The sequence below is a fragment of the Apodemus sylvaticus genome, chromosome 7 (assembly GCF_947179515.1).
Source record: "Apodemus sylvaticus chromosome 7, mApoSyl1.1, whole genome shotgun sequence".
Taxonomy (NCBI): Eukaryota; Metazoa; Chordata; class Mammalia; order Rodentia; family Muridae; genus Apodemus; species Apodemus sylvaticus.
Window position 1 is genome coordinate 40,331,008 of NC_067478.1, and position 22,646 is coordinate 40,353,653.

At 43.5% G+C, this 22,646-nt stretch overlaps 1 protein-coding gene across 1 annotated transcript in view; it reads right to left on the reverse strand.

The window, feature by feature from the left end:
* The window catches only part of Nt5e (5'-nucleotidase ecto), a 43,376-nt gene that overhangs the window by 17,054 nt on the left and 3,676 nt on the right, over positions 1-22,646 (reverse strand). The window contains exons 2-3 of the mRNA XM_052187688.1: positions 4,448-4,670; positions 613-801 (exon numbers count right to left, since the gene is read on the reverse strand). Of these exons, the coding sequence (XP_052043648.1) occupies positions 613-801; positions 4,448-4,670 (412 nt within the window). The remainder of the gene's footprint in view (positions 1-612; positions 802-4,447; positions 4,671-22,646) is intronic.

Genomic DNA, 22,646 nt, shown 5'->3' on the forward strand with positions numbered 1-22,646 from the left:
TGTGTGTGTGTGTGTCAAAGCCACGTGTGGCATGGTATTCTTGTGACATTAGTGCTTCCTGTCACACTATTAGAAGGGGGATCTTATAGTCAAGGTTAGCCTGGTCAACACATAAAGTTCCTTGCCAGCCAGGACTACAAAGCAAAGTGAAACTCTGTCTCCGTAAAAATGAAACAAACAACGTGAGATGCTGGCTCAAGATAAAATGAAACAAAGTAACAAGAAAATAAACCATAGCCGGGCCATGGTTGCCCACGCCTGTAATCCCAGCACTCTGGGAGGCAGAGGCAGGTGGATTTTTGAGTTCGAGGCCAGCTTGGTCTACAGAGTGAGTTCCAGGACAGCCAGGGCTACACAGAGAAACCCTGTCTCAGAAAAAGAAAGAAAGAAAGAAAGAAAGAAAGAAAGAAAGAAAGAAAGAAAGAAAGAAAGAAAGAAAGAAAGAAAGAAAGAAAGAAAGAAAGAAAGAAAGAAAGAAAGAAAGAAAGAAAAGAACAAAAAGAAAAGAAAGAAAAGAAAAGAAAAGGAAAGGAAAGAAAAGGAAAGGAAAGGAAAGGAAAGAAAAGAGAAGAAAAGAACATCCTAGCTTGTAGAATGCATCAAAACAATTACCTGTGTAGAGAAAGGTGTTGGAGTGTCCTCCCACCACGATGTCCACGCCTCGCACCTTCTGAGCAATCAGTTTGTCCATCTCAAAACCAGAGTGGCCCAGGGCAATGATCTTGTTCACATTTAGAGTTTTTAGTTTATCTACTTCAGGCTGCAGTGCAGAGATTTCATCTTCAAAGACTAAATTTGACCCTAAGGAAGAAAATTAATGAAATAGATATTAAAAGATTTTCATTGTACTACTTATATACCAACACACTAAGTCTGATTTCTTGTTAAAGCTCTTCACTTACTAACATCAAAATGTATGAATACATCTGGTATGAACGTCTGAGCAGTCAAGAAAAATTTAAATCAATGTTCTTGATTGCATTCACCTAATGTTGCATTAGGTTAAAGTTGTACGTCCACAAATTATACATACATACATACATACATACATACGTATATACATATAATGTTCACACACATATAACATATATATAGTTACATATATATGTATGTTTCATATATATATGTATGTTTTATATATGTTTCATATATAAATATCTTAGGGTTTTTTGCTGTGAACAGACACCATGACCGAGGCAACTCTTTTTTTTGTTTTGTTTTTTGTTTTTTGTGTTTTTAGATTTATTTATTTGTTATATGGAAGTACACTGTAGCTGTCTTCAGACACCCCAGTAAGATTACCTGTCCTCATCCAAGGTGAATTACACATATACTGAGCCATCTCTCCATCCCCCTCAAGGCAACTCTTATAAGGACAACATTTAATTGGGGCTGGTTACAAGTTCAGAGGTTCAGTCCATTATCATCAAGGTAGGAACATGGCAGCATCTAGGCAGGCATGATGCAGGCAGAGCTGAGAGTTCTACATCTTCATCTGAAGACTGCTAGCAGAATACTGACTTTCAGGTAGCTAGGGTAAGGGTCTTAAGCCCACGCCCACAGTGACACACCTACTCCAACAAGGTCACACTTTCTAATAGTGCCACTCCCTGGGCCAAGCATATCCAAACCATCACAATAACATTTATTTTTGTTTGCACATACGTACTACAATACATGCATGGAGCTAAGAGGAGGATTTTCAGGAGTTGGTTCTCTTTGTCTACCATGTGGGTCCTGGGGATCGAAATCAGGACATCAGGTTATGTGGTAAGCATCATTATCTGTTGAACCATCTCACTGGGTCAGAGATGCTATCTATATATTTGCATAAACTGAAGCTCATACAATGAAGAGACTTCAAGTACGATTTGTTTCCATCTCCTTTTACATTTAGGCCTCACAATAACCATGAAAACCATGTCTGAGCACAAAAGCATGATCTCTACAACTGCTGCCAACTCCATGCTTTGCCTGGAAACTTGGGATAGTCTGTCTTCAGACCTAAAATGTCAACAAGTAGGCTTTGAAGCCAATTTCAAATGGAGTTTTTTTTTTTTAAATTTATTATTTATCTATTTTGGTCTGTGTATGCTGTGACATACTTATGGACGTCAGACCTCTCCTCCTACTGTGTGGGTTCCAGGGATTGAACTCTAGATAGCAGGTGAGGAGACAAGTCTCCATCCTTATGCACAGAATCACCTTGCTGGCCCTTGGAAACTAATTTTAGCATGAAGGATGATAACCACTCACTTGCAGGCAGGGCGTGGCAGCATTAGAGCAGAACTGATTGCTGCATCGCATAGAGGACTCATCTAAACATTGCTGGCCCTAGGAAGGGGAGCATACCTCACGGAGCTCACGATACCACCCAGTGCTAATAATGAGTGCCTCAGGCTCTGGGTAGCATAGCCCCTGGAAATCCTATGCTGAGATGTGAACCAGGCCTCCTAGTCCAAACTTAGCAAGTCCTTAAGTCTTGAGTGGTCATGAGGGGACCACAGACATGACGTCCTAAAATCTCACCCAGCACTTACTGATTGCAGGGCAGTCCTCTAGTTAACCTAGATGCTGTCAGGCTACTTTCTTCCTTCCTTCCTTTCTTTCTTTCTTTCTTTCTTTCTTTCTTTCTTTCTTTCTTTCTTTCTTTCTTTCTTTCTTTCTTTCTTTCTTTCTTTCTTTTTTTTGATTTGGTTTTTCCGAGACAGGGTTTCTCTGTGTAACCCTGGCTGTCCTGGAACTCACTCTGTAGACCAGGCTGGCCTCGAACTCAGAAATCCACCTGCCTCTGCCTCCCAGAGTGCTGGGATTACAGGCGTGCGCCACCACCACCCGGCATCAGGCTAGTTTCTAAGAAACAGCTCTAAAACGAAGGTGTCCCAGATGCAAAAGTCTCATAAAAAGATTTCAAAAGAGAAGTCTGCAACACTCAGTGTAAAAATTGAGAGTTTCTCCAAACAGCAGACGGTTGGAGACATGGCCATTGTTCATTTGTGCTCAAGACGACACTTCCCTGATGCAACTATTGAGTGTTGACTACAAGCCAACTCCACAGATGCAAAGGATGGAAGATAAATTCCAGCACGAAAGCATTGTGGCCTCGGAGGCTCCAGCAGAGCAGCTGGGGCCTTCGCAGCTGGTTTGGCAGGACTGAGGTAGCTTAGGTCAGCACTGAAAACTTCACAGTGGTCATGCTCAGCTACCACTGTCCATCACAGGAATGCCAAAGATGATCTAATTCTTGTCTGTAACCCCAGTAAGCTTGGGGCTCCCTGGACAACCCTGAGTCCTTGTCTTGGTTTCTTTTCTTATTGCTGTGATAAAATACCCACCCAGACACAAACAAGTTACAGGACAAAGGGTTTAGGACAAATTGTGTTGGCTTACAATTTGAGGGAATAGTCTATTATTTTGGGGGAAGCCCTGGTGGCAGGATCTTGAGGCACCTGGTTGCACAACATTCACAGTTAGAAAGCAGAGAGAGGTAAGAGCTTGTCCTTTTCTTTCACGCAACCCAGGACCCAACCCTAGAGAATGGTGCCATCTTTCTTTATGGTGAATTGTCTCACCTTAATTAAGACAGTACTTCACAAGCATTCCTGGGGACTTGTCTCCTAGGTGACTCTTGTGATGTTGACCACTAATACTAACCATCACAGGCCCCTTTTCTATCAGCCTTCCTTGGGTATTCCTCTAAAATAGCAAGGTGCACCCCTCATTCTGCCATGCACACAGGGGACTCCTGTCTCGTTCCTCTTCACTCTCTTCACGACCTTCTGACACAGCCTCGGTTATTTATTCTCTCTCTGAACATGTGAGCACAGGGAGAAACAGACTTCCTGATTGGCGTTTCTAGTGCCTAGAACAGTGCGAGGCACAGAGCATCCCAGGGGAGGGGGCAGGGAGGAAGGATGTGGACAGAATGTAGCTATCCTCTCCTTTGGATCCTGTCCAGTCACATAATAGCTCTGAGAATCACCTCAGGTCTGGACACCACATGTATAGATTTCATGAGATGCATTTTAGAATGCATACGCGCACGCACATACACACACACATACATACACACAAACACACACACAGTGGGGGATTTCAAATTAAATGTGCTAGGAATTGATGTTATACATGTGTTCATGCTCTGAGCGCTAGAACTAGGAAAACTGTTTTACTGGGGACCAGAGATCTATGGGAGATGCTTGTGCCGGCTTCACTTACAATTTTGAACACAAAGAATTAAACAGAGACACTGTTTAGTCAACAAAGAAGTCAAACGAGCAGAGACAGCGATACCCTTCAGAGGGTAACTGAGAACAACACAGAATCGGCCACCTTGGTTTACTAATCACCATCTTCCATCTTCCACAGATCATAAAAACATGGCCAGCCAGGCTCTGTGTTCCCAAATCTATTCCCAAGCTACAAGTACTGTGAAAGTAGAAGATACCTGGATTTGAGAGGAAGGGGGTTTCCTTTGAAGTGTATCCAACAATCCCCACAACCTCATCACCAACAGAGAGAACTTTATACGGCAAATAAAGTCCGGATATCTGAGGTGCTAGCGGCCCCCGTGCCTTAATGTTTGCACTCAGGATTGGAAATTTGACATTTCTGAGGAGTGGATCAATCAGTCCTTCCACACCGTTATCAAATTCATGATTTCCCAGTGCCTAAGTAAAATGGAAAAGAAAAAAAAAAGAATTAAGTATCCTGAATTTTCCAATAAAAGCATATTTTTAAGTATATCATGTTAGCCCAGTGGCCCCCAAAATGGGCTGGGATCTATGAGACATGACCACATACATGTCCTGGTGTTCTTATCTCCCAAGAGACCCTTGGGCTGAGCCCAGAGATACTTAGATCGAAGTTAGGTACAACATTGTTGCCCTGGGCCCCTCATCCAGTGGAGCTGCTGTGAATGTGCACATTTGTGACTCCTGAAGCACACACTGTGACTGGGAGGCCCTGTCCCACTCTCCTCCAGTCAGACAACTCACAGACCACCTTTATGACCCAACCCAGCTTGTTCCCATTGCCTTCTGGAGTTAGCCCACAGGTCAGACCTGGTCAGTCAACCTCAGTAGAATGTAGATACCTCAGAACCAGCTCTCATTGCTTCCCTTGGTCATGTCTTGAGTCCTCAAAACTCCTCTGCCCAAGGAGTTGTCCAGTTCATCCAGGCGAATCAGGACTGACAGAAGTCTCTGTAAGAGTGAGTGTTGGCTTCCTGCTCTAGTCAGCCCCAGGTCATGGGAACATTAACATTATGTGGAAAGAGAAAGAAGTCCCTTGCTTTGGAGTCTTGTGAAAGCCTTCTGCCAGCGGGGGACCGAGAATTTCAGCACACTGAACAACATTGGCTGTGAAGGTGGCTGACAGAGGCACAATATTCCTTTTACATAGGAAAATTTATTATCAAATGGGAATGTTAAGATAGCTATGAACTGTGCTAAAGGCTTACTTTTATCCTTTCCTAGGTGTTTTCTGGAAGTCTCCCAACTAAACTAAAACTTTGTTTACAGTAAAGATAGCTTAATGTTCCCTGTAGGCCCCGTGATCTTGGGTTTTACCATGTCATCTGTAATCCTGGCCAGTGCACATAAGAACCATCCTATGATTTCATTTACCAAAAAAAGAAAAGTTTCCTTAGATACCTTTTGAGCTGCAGCAATGACAGTATGTGTGTCAGTAGCAATGACAAGGACATCTCTATCTCTATCAGCCCACACCCAAGGGTGCGTACCCTCCTCCTAAGCAAGTTTTCCGCCAAGCTTACATTCATATGGAAATTTCTTCCTCAAGCACTAATCTACTATAGCCTCGCTCTACACTTGTAAAGTGTACAGTGTGCACATGCCTTGCGCCGAAATTCTTTTCTATCTTTCTCTGAGTAGAAGTCTCTAAAAGGAAGCTCTTAGCCCCATCCCCAGCAGATTATGCTAAGGAAGGATTTTCTTTCTTTCTTTCTTTCTTTCTTTCTTTCTTTCTTTCTTTCTTTCTTTCTTTCTTTCTTTCTTTCTTTCTTTCTTTCTTTCTTTTATTCTTTCTTTCTTTCTTTCTTTCTTTCTTTCTTTCTTTCTTTCTTTCTTCCTTCCTTCCTTCCTTCCTTCCTTCCTTCCTTCTTTCCTTCCTTTCTCTTTCTATTCATTTATTTTTTTATTTGCTTTTTTATTGGATATTTTCTTTATTTACATTTCAAATGTTATCCCCTTACCCACTCCCTCCCCAACTCCCTATCACATCCCCCTTCCCCCACCCACCCACTCAACTCCTGTCTTCTCACCCTTGAATTTCCTTACACTGGGGCATCTATTGAACATTCACAGGACCTCCCACTAATGCCTGAGAAGGGCCTCTCCTCCCACTGATTCTCTGCCACATATGTGGCTGGAGCCATGGGTCCCTCCATGTGTACTCTTTGGTTAGTGGCTTAGTCCCTGGGAGCTCTGGGGGGTCTGGTTGGTTGATATTGTTGTCCAAGGAAGGACTTTCTGGTGAGATGACCTTGAGACCTCAGCAGGTTCTGGATTCACTCTGTGCACAGGGCTTCCGGTGGAGCAGGGGTGGCATCGAGTACCATCTGTGTGATAGTCCCACCCTCAGAGTCACGGCAGCTTTCTTCAGAAAGCCCTGTCTACCTCTTCCTCACTCAGCCTCCTGTATGACCCCAGCTCTGGGCAGGTCACCCACGTGGGTGCTAAGGCCTTTGTACTTCCCCGTACCTAAATTCACTAAGGTTATCAGTGCAACCTCAGCCTGCTTCTCTTTCCTTATCTGAGAAGAGGCCTGCAAGCATTGGCTCCTGGTCATTGAGTCTACCAAGGGCCATGCCACATTCTTGTCCCAGTGAGGCAGGTAAGTAAGCACAACAAGCAGTTTAGCAATGAACCTGGCTTGCGCAGTGCACACGCTCCTTTTCTGACACTGCACTTGGCAGAGTGTCCACACCACCCTCCAAACAATGCACTTGGCAGCCTATGACCCCGCCTTCCCAGACTGCTTATACCACAATCTCCAGACAATGGAGTTAGGTTCCTTCTTCCCAGAACAACCATCAAACAATTTCTATTCAGTCACACTCCAGTTCAGTCTAGGTTTAAGGATAGGGGGGCAATCTGGCCAGAGCTAGTTTGGGACAAGTGTTGAGTAGCACAAACTGTCCTGTAAGTGAACTTTTAGGGAGAAGTCTGAATGTTCTTTCCTTGCTATTTTGCAATCCCTGCGTTCCTTTATTACAATGTTTTAATAAGAAGATAAAAAAAAAAAAAACCTAGAAAACTTTGACTGGGCATGACCATCAGTCATGTGACACCAGAACATTCCAGGGCTATATTGTGGGGCCATTTGTTGTCTGTCTCCTGGCTAAACTAAGTGCTTCCAAGCTCCATGAGCCATGGTGTTTCCTCACCTGGCACACTGGCACTCACTGAGTACCTGTCACTCAAAGGGCTGTGTACGAATCTTCCCGGAAGCATGATGGTATTCACAGTCCCACACCATCTCCCCTGGCAAGCTCACAATTGCTGAACTTGCACTTTTCCCACCTTGAATGCTCTACCCAGTCACCTCCTCCTCTTAGCTAGTTAACTTCTCTAAAAGGACTTCTTCAGGTCGAAAGGTTCCCTCAGTCTCAGACATTTGTTATTCTTTCTTCTACTCTTAAAACATCAAGTTTTCTTCCTATGGTAAAACAAATACCCTTTGTTGTATAGTAATCTTAAGTATGGAGTTTTGGTTTTGGTGAATGTTTCTATATTCACTAAATTTAAAAAAAATTGTGGTTGGTTGTTTTGGGGTCTTTTGAGACAGAGTCTCACTGTGTAGCTCAGGATGGCCTCAAATTGTGTCTTGCATTAGCTTCCAGACTGCTGGGAACAGACTTGCACAACAACACATGGCTCCACAGTTTTCCACAGAAGACTGACCAACACCAGTGAGGTTCTATCCTTAGGGTGTGGAGAACGTTTTTGTTTGTTGTTTCTTCAATATCTTGTTCCCTCCCACCCTGACTTGAGTGGTGACTATGACTATTTTGATTTTGTATCCCTTGGGGAGAGCTGCTCTATTCATGGACATCAATGCTCTTGATAGAGGACCAAAAAGCTTCAGGCATCCTCACCTTCAGCTCCAAACTTCAAGCCTCTGTTGGGTTCTCTTGGTCCTTGTGTCAGTTGTCCTGTGTCCATTTTCCCTCGGTGTTTCAACAGAACACCAGTTTTCCAGCCCCAAAAGACTATCTCTGAGACTTGTCATCCTGGCCTGTAGCCTCAAGTGTCAGATCCAAAGTCTCCCTTTCCCCAAAATGGCAGTTCTGGGGACCTTGTTCTACAGAGGACAATCTCAGTCAATTGAGCCAGAAGTACTGGCATGAGGCCTTCCCTACTCCTGTGGCCTTCTCCCCTCGCAGGGCAGCTGGGCAGCTGTTAAGGAAGCTACCACATGCATGCCTGGTAACAACACTAACTTCAAGGAAGGGAAAGTGTGACAAATTACCCCATCCCTTAGAATCTGAAATACCACGTGAAAGGGAGGAGACATTGTCACAATTACCACATGAAAGGGAGATAGCAGTGTTTTGGGTCAAGCTCATTCTGGGAAGGCTGTTTTCTTGGTAAAAGCATGGCTGTTGTCCTGCTTTACTTTATTTTTCCTTTAAAAAAAAAAACTATAATAAACACAATGACCACAGCACAACACGGAGAGGAAAGGATTTAGTTCTTCTTCCAATTGACAGTGTATCATTGAGCAAAGTCAGGGCAGAAGCTCAAGACCGAAATCTGATGCAGAGGCCATGGAGGAGTGCTGTCTTATGTCATCTAGGCCTACCTGCCCATGGGTAACACCGCCCACAATGGGCTGGGCTCTCTCACATCAATCACCAGTCAAGAAAATGTCCCACATACGTGTGCACAGTCCAGCCTGCTGGAGGTGACTCCTCAGTTGAGGTCCCTCTTCCCAGGTGGTTCTAGCTTGTGTCAAATTGGTAAATACTAATCAACTACTACTATTGTAGTAGTTTAGTTTTATTTATTTATTCATTTATTTTTGTAATAGGGTCTGCTATGTACCTCTAACTGGCCTGGAAGTCTCTATGCAGACTAGGCTAGCCTTGAACACACAGATCCAACTGATTTTTTGGCTCCTCATTATTAGGACTAAAGGTGTGCACCACCATATCCAGGTCTAGGTTTTTTGATTTTCTTTTCCTTTTATCTGCTTTTGAATCTATATTATTACATGATGTTTAGTCAGAAGAATGGAATGTGAGTTGTACCTTTGACCCTGGCTAGAGGCATGACGTCCCAAACTACCCCAAAAGCTCTAAGATCGTAGAAATGTTCTATTGTCTCTTTTAAATCAATCAAAATGGTCCTGCCAATCACCTGGACTGAAAAAAGCCCCTCAAACAGTTCTAATTTCTAGAAATATAATATATCTGGAAACATGTCTAAATATGAGAGGGATAGTTGCCCCTTAATAAGGCACATAATTAGACACTCCAGAAGCCACTCTCCCCACATAGTTGCCTGCAGAGCATCATTGTTCAGCTGGCTGCCTTTCTGACTTCTAACTCAGAAAGTGTAACTTCTGCCCGACCCCGAACTCCTTCCCTCCCGCCTTCTCGTCTCTCCCTCCTCCTCCCCTCCTTCCACTCTGCTGTGTGGATGAGGATGTGTGTGGGTGTGGTGCTGGGGCGTGGTGCTTGCATGTGTCTGTGGAGACATGTGCCTGTGTACATGCCTGCGTGGGGAGACCGGAGCAGGACAAGGTCAGGCACTTTCCTCGCTGGTTTTCCAGCTTATTGGCAGGAGAGATGGTCTCTCGGGTTTTGGCTAGGCTACATGGCCACCGAGTTCAGTTTCTGCTTATCCCTGGCCCCAGTAGAGAGGATACATGCACACGCAGCCTGGCTAGTCCTCATACTCGCAGAGCAAGGGTTTGTGTCAAGGCCATCTCCCTAGGTCCCTTTCCTCTTCCTTGAATCTCCAGATTTTAGACATCAGTCAAAATCCTAAACCCAGCTGCCATGACATCAGACGTTTTATCTCTGCAGATGATACCTGTCCGCTTCAATGCCTCATGCAGCTGCCTAACTGGCCTCCACTGCTGAGCCCGTCAGCTTTCTTAACATTTATCTCACAAGTGTGATTCCTTTCCTCTTATCTGGGCCCCACCTTCCAGTAGCCATTAGGATTTCTAGCTTTCCTGTTATATTGTCCCCACCCCCCACCCCCGCCTCAAATGTTTCCTTCTGAGTCTGTTTTAAAATTCATTTATCATTATGGGAGGTGGTAAGTACACACCTTTAATCCCAGCATTTGGGAAGCAGAGGCAGGAGTATGTCTGTGAGCTCGAGACCAGCCTTGTCTACAGAGCTACTTCTAGGAGAGCCAGGGCTACGTGAAGAAACCCTGTCTCAAAAACAAAAACAAAGCGAAAAATTCACCTATCTAAGACCCTAGAAAAGGGAGCCCACTTCCCCTCTCTCATCACTATGGCCTTGCTGCAGTCTTAGACAGTGGTTCTCTAGCCAGAGTTTTGGCCATTTTCTTCCCTAAACCGTCCTCTGTATAGCTCGCTGCCAGAGCGATCCTTCTGAACTCCAGGTTAGACAGCACTCTCCACATCCTTTGCTGCTTCATATACCTAATAATACTCCCAGGAGAGGTGCTCTGATGGAGGCGGCCTCCTCAGTGAGCCCCAGCAGGCCTCTCCTCTGCCCTCCGGGTGGTCGGTTTGTTTGATGACAGATCCTTAGGTCACAGCAGGATGCACTACTGGGGGAAGTAGATGAAGTGGGGGCGGGGACCAATCACAAAGTACCCTCTACGACATTTCACTGTTCCTACAAATGCACACGTAGAAAATTCCCTTTGTAAATATTTTATATTTCCTTTTCCCCACTTGGGCTTTGCCCTGCTGCCTTATTCCTTTTGCTAATTAAGAGGATTTTGTAATATATCTGCTCTTCAGGTGGAACATGCTTCTCACCAAATTCCCCACGCTGCTGGCTTGCAGTGGTAGGTGCTATAGGAGCCGCCTGTTAGGTAGAAGGATCTTAATTACTCTTCCGTTATCATTTGTATTACCAACAGGTCTTGGGAAAGAGCTGCTTAAGAGAAGAACATGAAGCAATACATGATGGCGTGACATAAAGGAGGAGACATAGAGGAGACAGCCACCCCTCAGTATACATGGGGAAATGCTTCCAGGTTCCTCCACATACCACAGTCCATCATGGTAGAAAATGGCATGGTATTTGCCAATGGCTTATACACATGTTCTCATGAGTTTTGAATCATCATTAGGCTATTTGAATTACCTCGCACAATACAACTGCTATAGCTATATAATAGTTTTCAGACTCTAGTAGTTGGAAATATTAATAAGATTATCTGTATATATCCAATATGAACACAGGTTTTTTTTTTTTTTTTCTCCAAATACCTTGGATCTGCCATTGGTGGAATTGATTATTTTTATACTCCCCTGTGATGGTCCTTTGCCTTTTTTGGTCCTTTATGGAAGTTCTTATTTACAAACTGAAGTCCTCTGAAGCCCCATCTACACTGAAGGACCCATGCGCTGTTTGACCTTGGCTGAGTAGAACATTGTGATTCTGGGGTGATGGAATGCTGTGGATCAAGAGCCAAGGTCATCTTGGGCTATCTTTAGTCTTTTAATAGTTGCACTATATCTGACCTCACATCCTCTTGATAAAAACTCCTGGAATTTATCATCTTGCTAAATTTGACATTTCTAATCCTAATAATATAATTTTTTTTCTTTTTAGACAGGGTCTCTTGTACCACATGCTTACCTTGAAGTTGCTTTGTAGCTGAGAATGTCTTTGAACTTCTGATTCTTTCTGTCTCTACCTTTGAAGCAGTAGGATTCATGGCAAGTTTATGTGGGTCTGGGGATGTAACTAAGGGCTTTCTTTAGTTAGAGAAATACTCTACTAACTGAGCTACATCTCCAGCTCCAACATTAATTCTTAATCCTGTAGAAGATATATTTCCCAATCTGCTATAGCCAACTTCCTATGGACTGCTTTCTATATACGTTGTAAGCACACTGATTTATGACTTTAATTTGTTTCATGACTATAAAATGTCACAAAATCTCTTCCACATGGGACATGCCACTTGGGATAACTTGAATAAGTGTTCCCTAGGCCTTGGTCACATATATTATTTGCTCAAAATAAACTACTTTCTCAGTTTCTTTAAAACAGAGTTGTAACTTCAGGTTGACACAGCAAGCCTTCAAATTAACATTGTGACATTGTCACTGATTCTTTAACCATCATCTTAGGCAAAGACCTGCCATGATTCAGAACCACACTCCCTTTTTACTTTGTAAGACAGTTAACAGATTTATAGACAACCTCCAGGAATTATATCTAGTAGTCAAAAGGATGTGGAGTCAAATATAGAGGTTGATAGTAAGCTCCTAGTAAAAGAGACTAAAGATACCCCAAGATGACCTTGACGTTTTTAATCCACAGCATTCCATCACCCCTTAATCACAGTGCTCTAGTTAACCACGGTCAGTCTACAGGCTTCCGTACAGATTGGATTTTGTTTATTTGTTCATCTTGTTCATTAATCAATGGGAACCTATGACAAGCTTATACATTCACCAAATAAGAGAGACGAGCTTAGCAAATTAACCTTCTGAACTTCCAATATTAAAATCATAGGCTTGTGATGTCAGCAACTCATCCAGTCCCAGGTCCTCCCCTCCCCCATGTTCTTCTGAGGAAAACACCTAAAAAGAAAAGAAACATAGTCTTCCAGAAAGATGTGCTGCATATCTTTATCTTGCCTGGTGTGGTGGTTTGAATAGGAATAGCCCCCAGGGGCTGAAATACTTGAATGCTTGGTCATCTGAAAGTGGCACTGCTTAAAAGGGATTAGGAGGTGGTGGCCTTGTTGGAGAGGGTATGGCCTTGTTGGAGAGGGTGTGGCCTTGTTGGAGGAAATGTGTCACTGGGGAGGGGTGGGCTTTGAGGTTTCAAGAACCAAGCCAGGACCAGTGGTTCTCTCTTGTTCCTGCTACCTAAGGATCTGGGTGTAGAAGTCTTAGCTCCTTATTCAGCACCGAATCTGCCTACATGCCACCATGCTCCCCCTCGTGATAATGGACTAAACCTCTGAAACTGTTAAGAAAGTCACGATTAAATGTGTTTCTTTATTAAGAGTCACCATGGTCTGCCGGGCAGTGGTGGCACATGCCTTTAATCCCAGCACTTGGGAGGCAGAGGCAGGCGGATTTCTGAGTTGGAGACCAGCCTGGTTTACAGAGTGAGTTCCAGGACAGCCAGGGCTACACAGAGAAACCCTGTCCCGAAAAATCCAAAACAAACAACAACAACAAAAAGTCACTATGGTCATGGTGTGTGGTGTCTCGTCTCAGCAATATGACACTGACTAGGACGCATGGGATGTTTGACAGGCCAACACCTCAAACTGCTTGCCACCTAAAACCACAAACAAATGAAAATGTTGGAACAGAGGACTCAGTTCCTCTGTGACTCAGGCTTCCATGGCCACTACATGGACTCTGAGGACTACAGTGATGGTTCTCCTGCTTTCTGTAGGTAGGTAGTATTTACATAGGCTATGGGTGACTTACAAAAACCCTTTGGCCTTTGAGAAAGCTTCTGTTGATTGTAGGTAAGGCCCGGAATGTTGTGTGAGTTACCAACAGAGGAATGAAGCTATTTTAAGGCTTCTGATGCCAAGTTTCTTGCTTGAGCTATTAAGATTCCTCTGTAATTAGGGGAGATGAAAAACTTGTGCTTAACGTTTGGCTTGGAATTCACATGCATTTTGTTGCAGGCCGGGGCTACTTTTCCTCTGAGGAAAAGCTGAAAAAACTATGGATAATTATTAAGTTACTACATACGAATTCACTTATTTATTTCCAATCCCAAACAGTAAATTATTAACTTTTGGATACAGATGAAACAGAAGGAAGGTAGCTCAAATACACACAAGTTGACAAATAAGCAAATACAAGATAATATAATGTGCCACACCCCTTTCCTTGTCTGTGGCAGATGCCAATTAACTGACTGGGTCAATCTTTTCAGATGAACTTAGAACAAGCCTCAGAATCTCCCTTAACCCAGCAATGAAGGGAACAGCTGTCAACCAACCAGATATGTAATTTTTTCAGTCCTTCAGGAACATAGTAATTATGAGCATGGGATCTATTTATGAATAACAGAATGTACTTTTACCCAGCAACGAATGCTAGAGGCATAATTTTAAGTGAGGGCAGAATACTTCTGACTTTTCTTTCTGAACCACATTTGGTAGCAGCAATCAGATGTGGATACTGCCCACAATGGCTCACATACAAACATCACTCATAGCCAAACCCTCTAGTTTGTGCTGAATAAATGGGTGGGTGGAGGAGATATTGAGAATGCTCCTCAAGGAACATTGCCTAAGCTCCACATTGTCTGCAGTCTGAGGACGGAGACACAGAGGTCAGTGGCCACTGGTTGTCCACTAAAGGATCCTCCATACTCTGAAATAGTTTAGCAAAACCCTCTATTCTCTGATTCCTCCATGCAGTCGATGGACCAAAACAATCTGTCTTCTTGTTATTCAGTAACCATGTGTACTGACTTGACAGTCCCTACAGTCTATGAGATGTGTCTAACAGGGAGGAAGTCATCACTGAGGATCTCAGTGAGTGAGGAATCAAATAAACAGCTGGTGGGGAAAAGGAAAAAGAAAGAATAAATACAAACTCCAGGGATGGGCATGGTGGTGTATTCCTTTGTTCCCAGCCCTTAGGAGGCAGAAACAAGCAGGTCTGTGTGAGTTTGAGGTCAGTTCTGGTCTACATAGCAAGTTCAAGGTCAGCCAGGGCTACATAGTAAAGCTATGTCTCAAACAATCAAACTCTACAACTGCAGTTACTGATTCAGTTACCCAGGGGGTTATCATTTGGCAGAAACAGTCCTGGGCCCCAGCTACCAAACAGAGTTATGCTTTGAAAGCCTTTGGGGAATGAGCATCATAGCCACAAAAACAAACAACCAACCAACCAAACAAACAAACACCAGAAACAGAGCAGCAAAATCAAGGGGATCCACATTGCCCTCAAAGGTAAAGACTTCCTTAGTTATATAGCTTAAAGGCCTGAGGTGGTTTGATCATAGTGGTCAGTTGCAAAGAGCTCTTGGGTAAGCTTTATCACATGGTGGTCATTTTGCCTTGACTGCTGGATGGAGATTTTTTGTTTTGTTTGACAGTCTTATGTAGTGTAGATTGGCCTCCCACATGCTAAGTAGCCAAGGATGACAGTGAGTCATGCCATGTCTACTGAATGAGGAATAAAACCATTAGCTCTTATCTTCTTTTAAATGAGTTCTATTTTACTCTGTCGAGGTGTGTGAGCCATTAAAACTTTCCAGAAGGCAGGATATGAAAACAAAAAACCTTTGTAAATACTAGGTACATGATGACTTAGTTTTATAGGGAGAGAAACCAGGTTGCTAGGCAACTGGTAAGAAATCTAGCCAACTGTTTTTGTACCACCCAGCTCCTCGCTAGACAGTTGTCAGGTTCTTCTATTTTCATTTTTTGTGTTTGAATTTACAAGTTACCTCCATTCGTTTGTTAATATCTTTGTGGCACTTGTCTACGAATGGAACACACACACACACACACACACACACACACACACACACAGTACAGTGAGCATGGTAGTACATACTTATCATAATCCCAGCACCTAGAGTTTGAGTCTGTGCAGGGATACACACTTCTACCTTATCTCAAAACAACAACAAAGTGTTCACAGTTCTTTGCGAATCTGGGGTGTGAGCATTTAAACACTATTTGAATTTCACAAGGGGAATTTGGAAGAAGATGTAATCTTGTAAAAAGTCTATTTTTTATTGGGAATTTAAGGTAATTGGTCTATCAAAGGCTACCTTTATATGAATTGGATGATGGGCATCTCATAGCCTTGATTTTGTTCATAGAAGAATACAAAAGCATCAATAAATGTAAAATATGGGGAATTTAGGAAAGAAAGAAAGAAAGAAAGAAGGAAAACATGACATGGAGTATAATACAAGTTTGACACACTAGGCCTGTTCACACACTGTATCATTTTATTTGTTAGTGCTATGGGATAGGTGCTATTATTTCCCTTTTTCATAGATAAGGAAACTGAGGCTCTGATTCCTACAATTAGCAAGTAGAGGAGTTGAAACCTGAGAATTGGCAGTGAGGCTTAAGGCACAACAGAGACTTTTGAATGCACAACTGCTGCCAAGCTGCATGAATGGGAGAGGTAGGCATCCGGTTGCTACTTGCTAGTTGTTTTTTAACAAGGCTCTGGGATGCCAACTAATGGCAAAATCTTTTTCCTAAGGGTACCTAAAAGGCAAACTGGAAGCAAGCATAGATTAACATGTCTACCTATCCACGTCTTCATCCACCTACCTGAGCACCACCCATCTACACATCCATCCATCCATGTGTCATCCACCTTCCTGTCCATTCATCCAGTCACCATCCATCCATCCATCTATCCATCCATCCATTTCTTCCTATCTCTCCATCTATCTGCCTTTTCACCTAAGCAAGTATCTTCCATCCATTAATCCACGTACCATCCATCTACACATCCACCCAAGCATCAAACATGTGGGAAACACATGTTAGAGATTGGTTCTAATGTTTTGACTCAATCGGAATCTGCATGTCCAAACACTAATGGTCCTTGTCCCCAATTGGTTTTTGATCAGTCAATATAGATGCCAGAAGCCAATGACTGGGCAAAGGGAGATGGGGCGGGACCCTTAGAGTTGCTCTGGTGAGGGCACAGAGAGGAACAGGGGAAAATCACCATGACTCGGGGAAGAAGGATGGGACACAGGAGCAGCAGGAGATAAAGCCAACCAGCCATGTGAGAATTTGTGTAAGTGGCCGCTGGCTACAGGCAGATCCAACGATAGTTCTTGGGAAGGTTGGCCCATGTGATCCACCAAGAACACAAATCTATATAGCCCAAACTCCACTGCACACATGTATGAAGATTCAGGTACATGGTGCATCTTAGCAACTGCAGAATGTCAAGGACGAGCTTCACCTAAGGGAGCACAGGCTCACAAGCAAATCGCCTTAATGGTATAGATGAATAGGGAACTGAAAACAAGAAGAAGAAAGTAAAATGTTCCAAGTGAAGAAAAAGGCTTAACTATGCCAGACAAAAACAAGGCAAGAAGAGCTGATTTAAATGCAGTAGAATATGCTTGATGTAGAAGAAAAGAATCTCTTTTGTAATCTATTAGACAATTGTAATAATGTCAACAGCTCTTTATCCATCAGAGTGGAAGTCCTACAGTGTAAGACTTAAGGAGACATATTGGTCTATTATACAATGAGACTCAGTTGCAAGTCACTCAGGGACCCTCAACAACAGTCTTCTGAGACATGTTTTGTTCTTCTGATCCATATCTGATATCGTGGACCATGTCTACCTCCCATTTCCACAGCCATGAGCAAGGGGATGTTGGCCCTTGTAGGTGAGTGTAATGTCCCACTGGATGACAGAAAGGATCCTGGGGTCAGGTCAGCTTACCTGCATTGTCAACATCAGTTGAAAGGTTCAAAGAAAGAAAACATACAGAACACGGAAGAACCAGGGTGATCAAGGACACCACAAGAACCAGGCCTACAGAACCAGCTGGGACTGGGACTGGGACTCAAGTGGGCTATCAGAAGTCAGCTGGAACCCTTTTCCTCTTACTAGGTTTGCCTCATCCAGCCTTGATGTGACAATATGCTAGGTTTTGTAGCTTGTTATGCCTTTTTGGTTGATATCCCTGGAAAGCCAGTTCTTTTCTGAAGAGAAGTGAAAGGATCTGGGGTAGAGAGAGGCTGGGGGAGGGGCAACTGCAATTGGGATGTAATAAATGAAAGAAGAATAAACAAAAAGGAAAAAGATAAATAAGAATCAAGGATAACAATAAAACAAACAAACAAAAAACTAAAAACCAAAAACAGCACTTCATACTGTCTATCGTTTGAGAACGTACAGACTTTTTACACAGGAAAACTATGCATAACATAGTCACATTTAGAATTAATTGATCAATTAATTGTGTCCAGACAGGTTTATTTCTCAGGAGACAGAGAACACCAGGTAGTTAATGTGCACATTATATATAGAAGCAATTATTTATATGAGGGCATAGAAGCATCTAGAAAAATTTTAATCAATTACTTAATTGAATTTTATGCATATGAGTGTTCTGCTTTCATGTATGAATATCCATCTCATGTGTGTCTGGAACTAACATCTGATTCCCTGGAACTGGAGTTACAGGCAGAGTGAGCCACCATGGGGGTATACTGAAAATTGAACCAGGGTCCTCTGCAAGAACAACACGTGCTTTTAACTGCTGAGCCATTTCTCCAGCTCATTTAGAAAACTTTAAAATCTACTTATGTGGCTAAAGCAAACAAGTGCTAAAGGGACATAAACATCACTCAGCTGTATTTGTGGATGAAGTTCAGAAGAGGCTGCCACAGTGATGTGGGATGGGTTCTTTTTTGAGTCTCAGTTAACAATCTAGAGGTCAAGACAGGGTAAGATGAAGGAAGTCAGAGGCTGCTTCTGCCTCCTCCTTCAGCCATCCAGAGCCAGTGTCACCCTGTCCCACTCTAGCCTGGGACTCAGATGACAAGGAAGTAGAAACTGTGACCACCACAGAGGCTCCCTCATGCCTGAGGAGTGAAAACCAAGTCTCTAACTCAAAAATTCCCCTACCACAACTCCTGCAGGCTGGGCTCTCAGCAATAACTAGTTATAAATTTAGTTGGTCATTACTGGTTGATGTAAGGCTTGAATCCCAGAACTCCAGAGGCAGAGGCAGGAAGATTTTTGTAAATTCAGGGCTAGCTTGGTGTAAAAAGGGAGGCCAGACAGGCCAGACAGGCCAAAGAGAGATGCTGTTTCAATATATATGATATACATATTTTACTATATGTAAAGAAAAATTATAGTTTTACATTCACTGCATTTGTAATTTATGTGTCAGCACATGTGTGAGAATCAGAGGATAGCTTGTGGGAGTCAGTCCTCTCCTCCCGCCATTTGGGTTCCAGGGAGCAAACGCAGATCCTTAGACTTAGGAGCAAGCACCTCTACCCGCAGATCCATCCCGCAGGCCCACTTGTATTTCTTAAACAAAACAGTTATGTGGGTTTGGCTCTTAGCATGGGAAGGGAGTTTGGGACCGGGATCAAAACAGTCATCTAGAACCAACTCTTTCAAGCTTCTTAAACTAACACTGTTAATTTACATTCCCTCCAAACATTCTGGGATTGCCCTTACCAAGAGAAGCCTAGTAAGCACTTGAATATAAATGCACTCTCTCAATGCATGGTCCCCACCCCAAGCACCCAGGAGAGTGAAAAAGGAACCCACTTAGCAGGAAAGTCGAGTAGGGACAAACCTGGTGGTTACCCTCCCACCCATCCGTGCCTCTCATGGAGACAGGTCACTGCCCACTGGCCCGACTGTGGAGTGCCAATGCCCACCCCACCCAGAACCAAGCCCCCGCCCTTCCCAGGCCCACAAGTGAGACTGCACATTAACTACTGTATGGAGAGGAGCGGTGTTGGGAAATGTGAACCCTGAGAGTCAGCGATGCAGATGAGAATAAACAAAGATGCCTTAGTAACTAACTAATTAACTAACTAACTAACTAAATGCGCATGCGCGCTCTCTGTCTCTCTGTGTCTCTCTCTGTGTCTCTCTGTGTCTCTCTTTCTCTGTCTCTCTGTCTCTCTCTCCCTTCCTCCCTCCCTCCCCCCCCTCTTTTGTGTGATCACTCAGTTTCTTTTTAGCTGCCTGGTGACCTGCTTCCCCCACCATTTGGGACTTTCCCTGTGCAATTGTAAGCCCAAACAAACTCATACCCCCTTAAGTTGCTTCTGGTCATGGTATTTTATCACAGCAACAGAAAAATAGTTGACACAGCCTCTCAGTTGTATTCCAAATTGCTTTCCTATTAAAATTGGTTCTAGTGGATCCAGCCTTTCAGGTGACCATAGTGGAGTCTTCACTGCACCTCTGGATTGCTGCCTGGCCTGCTTCCATTCCCCACTTTTTATTTTTCTCACACATTTCTGCTCATCTTTCCCAAATGATTTCTCTAAGCAGCTGAGAGGTTTTTATTTTTAAGTTAATTTATTATTATCAGCATTGTTATAATGTGATATGTGTGTGTGTGTTTGTGTGTGTGTGTGTGTATGTGTGTGTGTAGGCAAATGGCTATTGTTGTAAACTTGTATAGGTAAGGAGACAACATCTCTTTCTGCTTGAGGCAAGATCAGTCTTCCTGATTCTGCCTTCAGATGTGTTCTAGGTTAACCAGCCTGTGAACTTTGGGCCATTATTCTGGGCTCCACATCCCATCATCACCACGTGAAGCTTTTTTTCCCCTTCCCCTGCTCTGCCTCCTCCTCTCCCCCAAAATGTAGGGCCTCACACTTGCGTTATCACGCTTAACTTACATGCCAAGAACTTTGGTTAGCTGAATCACTCTGTTCGTTTTGCTTTGATTTTGCTTTTTTGGCATCAACCAGTTCTCCAATTTTCTCTAACACCAACTAGGTGTCCAACAATTCAGTCTTGACACTGTCTATCTTAGCATAGTGCTGATTCCCACACATTGCAGGGCTCCGCCACACACAACTGTGCCCACTCTGGCACCCAGTCCAGAGGCCTGGGCCACCTCTACTTCTAGTGGACTAGTTACAAATCAGAGGTCCCCACAATCCCATCCTCCCCGTTTGACAACTACCTAGAGGAATTCATGGAACTTCAAAAGTCATTATTACTGGTTTATTTATGAAGGATACACCTAGGAATAGCCAAATGGAGTGAATGTCCAGGGCAAGGCACAGAGCATAGGACAGACAGACAGACAGACAGAGCATAGGACAGACAGAGCCTATGTGCCCTTTCAGGCACCCCACCCTACAGAAACTCCAAGTGCTCAGTAACTGCAGAGCTTTTCAAATTCTACCTTTAAGAGCCTGTCAGAGCTTAATCTCCAGTCCCACCCCACTTTCCTGCAGGTGGGTGGATGAGGTCAGAATTTCCTAGTCTGTAACCCTCCAATCTAAGCCTTCTGTATTCCGGCCCTGGGTTCCACCCTGAGGCTATCTAGAGCCCCAGTTCAAAAGCAACCTCATTAGCTTAAACTATTACCCTCAGCTACTATCAAAGGGGCTCATTATGAATAACAAAAGACACTTCCTGCCACTTTGGAAACTTCTTCAGTTTCGAGAGCAGAGGGGCCCACAAGCTGCTCTGATTACCATGACAAAGGAGCTTAAACTTCTCCTAGGTCTTCCTGGTCTTTTATCAGTTTCATCTTATCTCAGTTTCACCTCAGTCCAGGCCTCCACACCCTCTGTTTAGCCTTGGCACTGAACAAAACATCTTACACCATTAAAAAGTTTCTCAGGACTGCCTGTCTTTAGAGAAGAACTCTAGGGATAAGCTGCTTCTGCCCCTCATTAATCTGTTGGCCAGAGAGGGAACTAACAAGTAGTTCTCACAGGCTGATGTCCTAAAAGGCTGAGAGAACAGCCCTGATTGCTTTTCCAGTGAGAGAGAGCCTTGGCGAGTTGCGCTTTAAAGTAGCAAATTGTTCCATAAGTTTTCCAGAACACAGGCCAAAACAGAGAGACAAACAAGAATTTTTTGATTATTTGAATATATCCAACGAAGGGTTTCTGTTCTAAGAGCTAGAGTTGAACATTGACAGGCATGGTAGTGGCATCATCAAATTTTTGTCGAACATTGCCCTACATCAATAGTGAGAGTGCTTCTAAATAAAGCAAAATCCAGTGGAAAAAAGAAAAGAAAAATCTGTAAACATGACATCAGATGATGAAGAAAGTTGAAAGATTCACAAACTTACTTATCAAAAGAAACTTTTGATATCTCCAATTATTAGAAAAACACAAGCTACTGACAAGCTGGGTAGATAACAGTGTGGGCTGAGGAGATAGCTCAGCAGTTAAGAGCACTTGCTACTCTTGTAAGGGGACAGAATTTGGTGTCAGATGGCTAGCAGCTTGCAGTAACTCCATTTTTAGAAGATCTGGCTTCCACGGGCACCAGCACACATCTGGTACACATACACGAGAATCTCTCTCTCTCTCTCTCTCTCTCTCTCTCTCTCTCTCTCTCTCTCTCTCTCTCTCTCCCCCCCCTTTAAGAAGAAGTAATGATACAGAGATTAATGCTCTTGCCTGTGTCAGCTGAGGAGCAAAGCCTTCAAGGTATTAAGCCTTCAAGAAGGCAGCTGGCAATCCTTCGTGAGAGGAAGAACTGAGCACACACACAGTGACCTTGGCCCTTGAATATGAAAATCTTCACAGTGGAATCAGCAGAAGACATCTGGAACAGCTGAATTCGTGAGGCAGGGGGATTGATTAGAGGCCATCTCCAAATTGACCAGAGAATGATATGTGAAGAGGTCACCATGTACCCAGATACACAGGGGCACTGCACACGTAGAACCGGGCGGGAAAATGAGAGCAAGGTGACTGTGGTGGACTCAATGAGAACAGCCCATAGGCGCT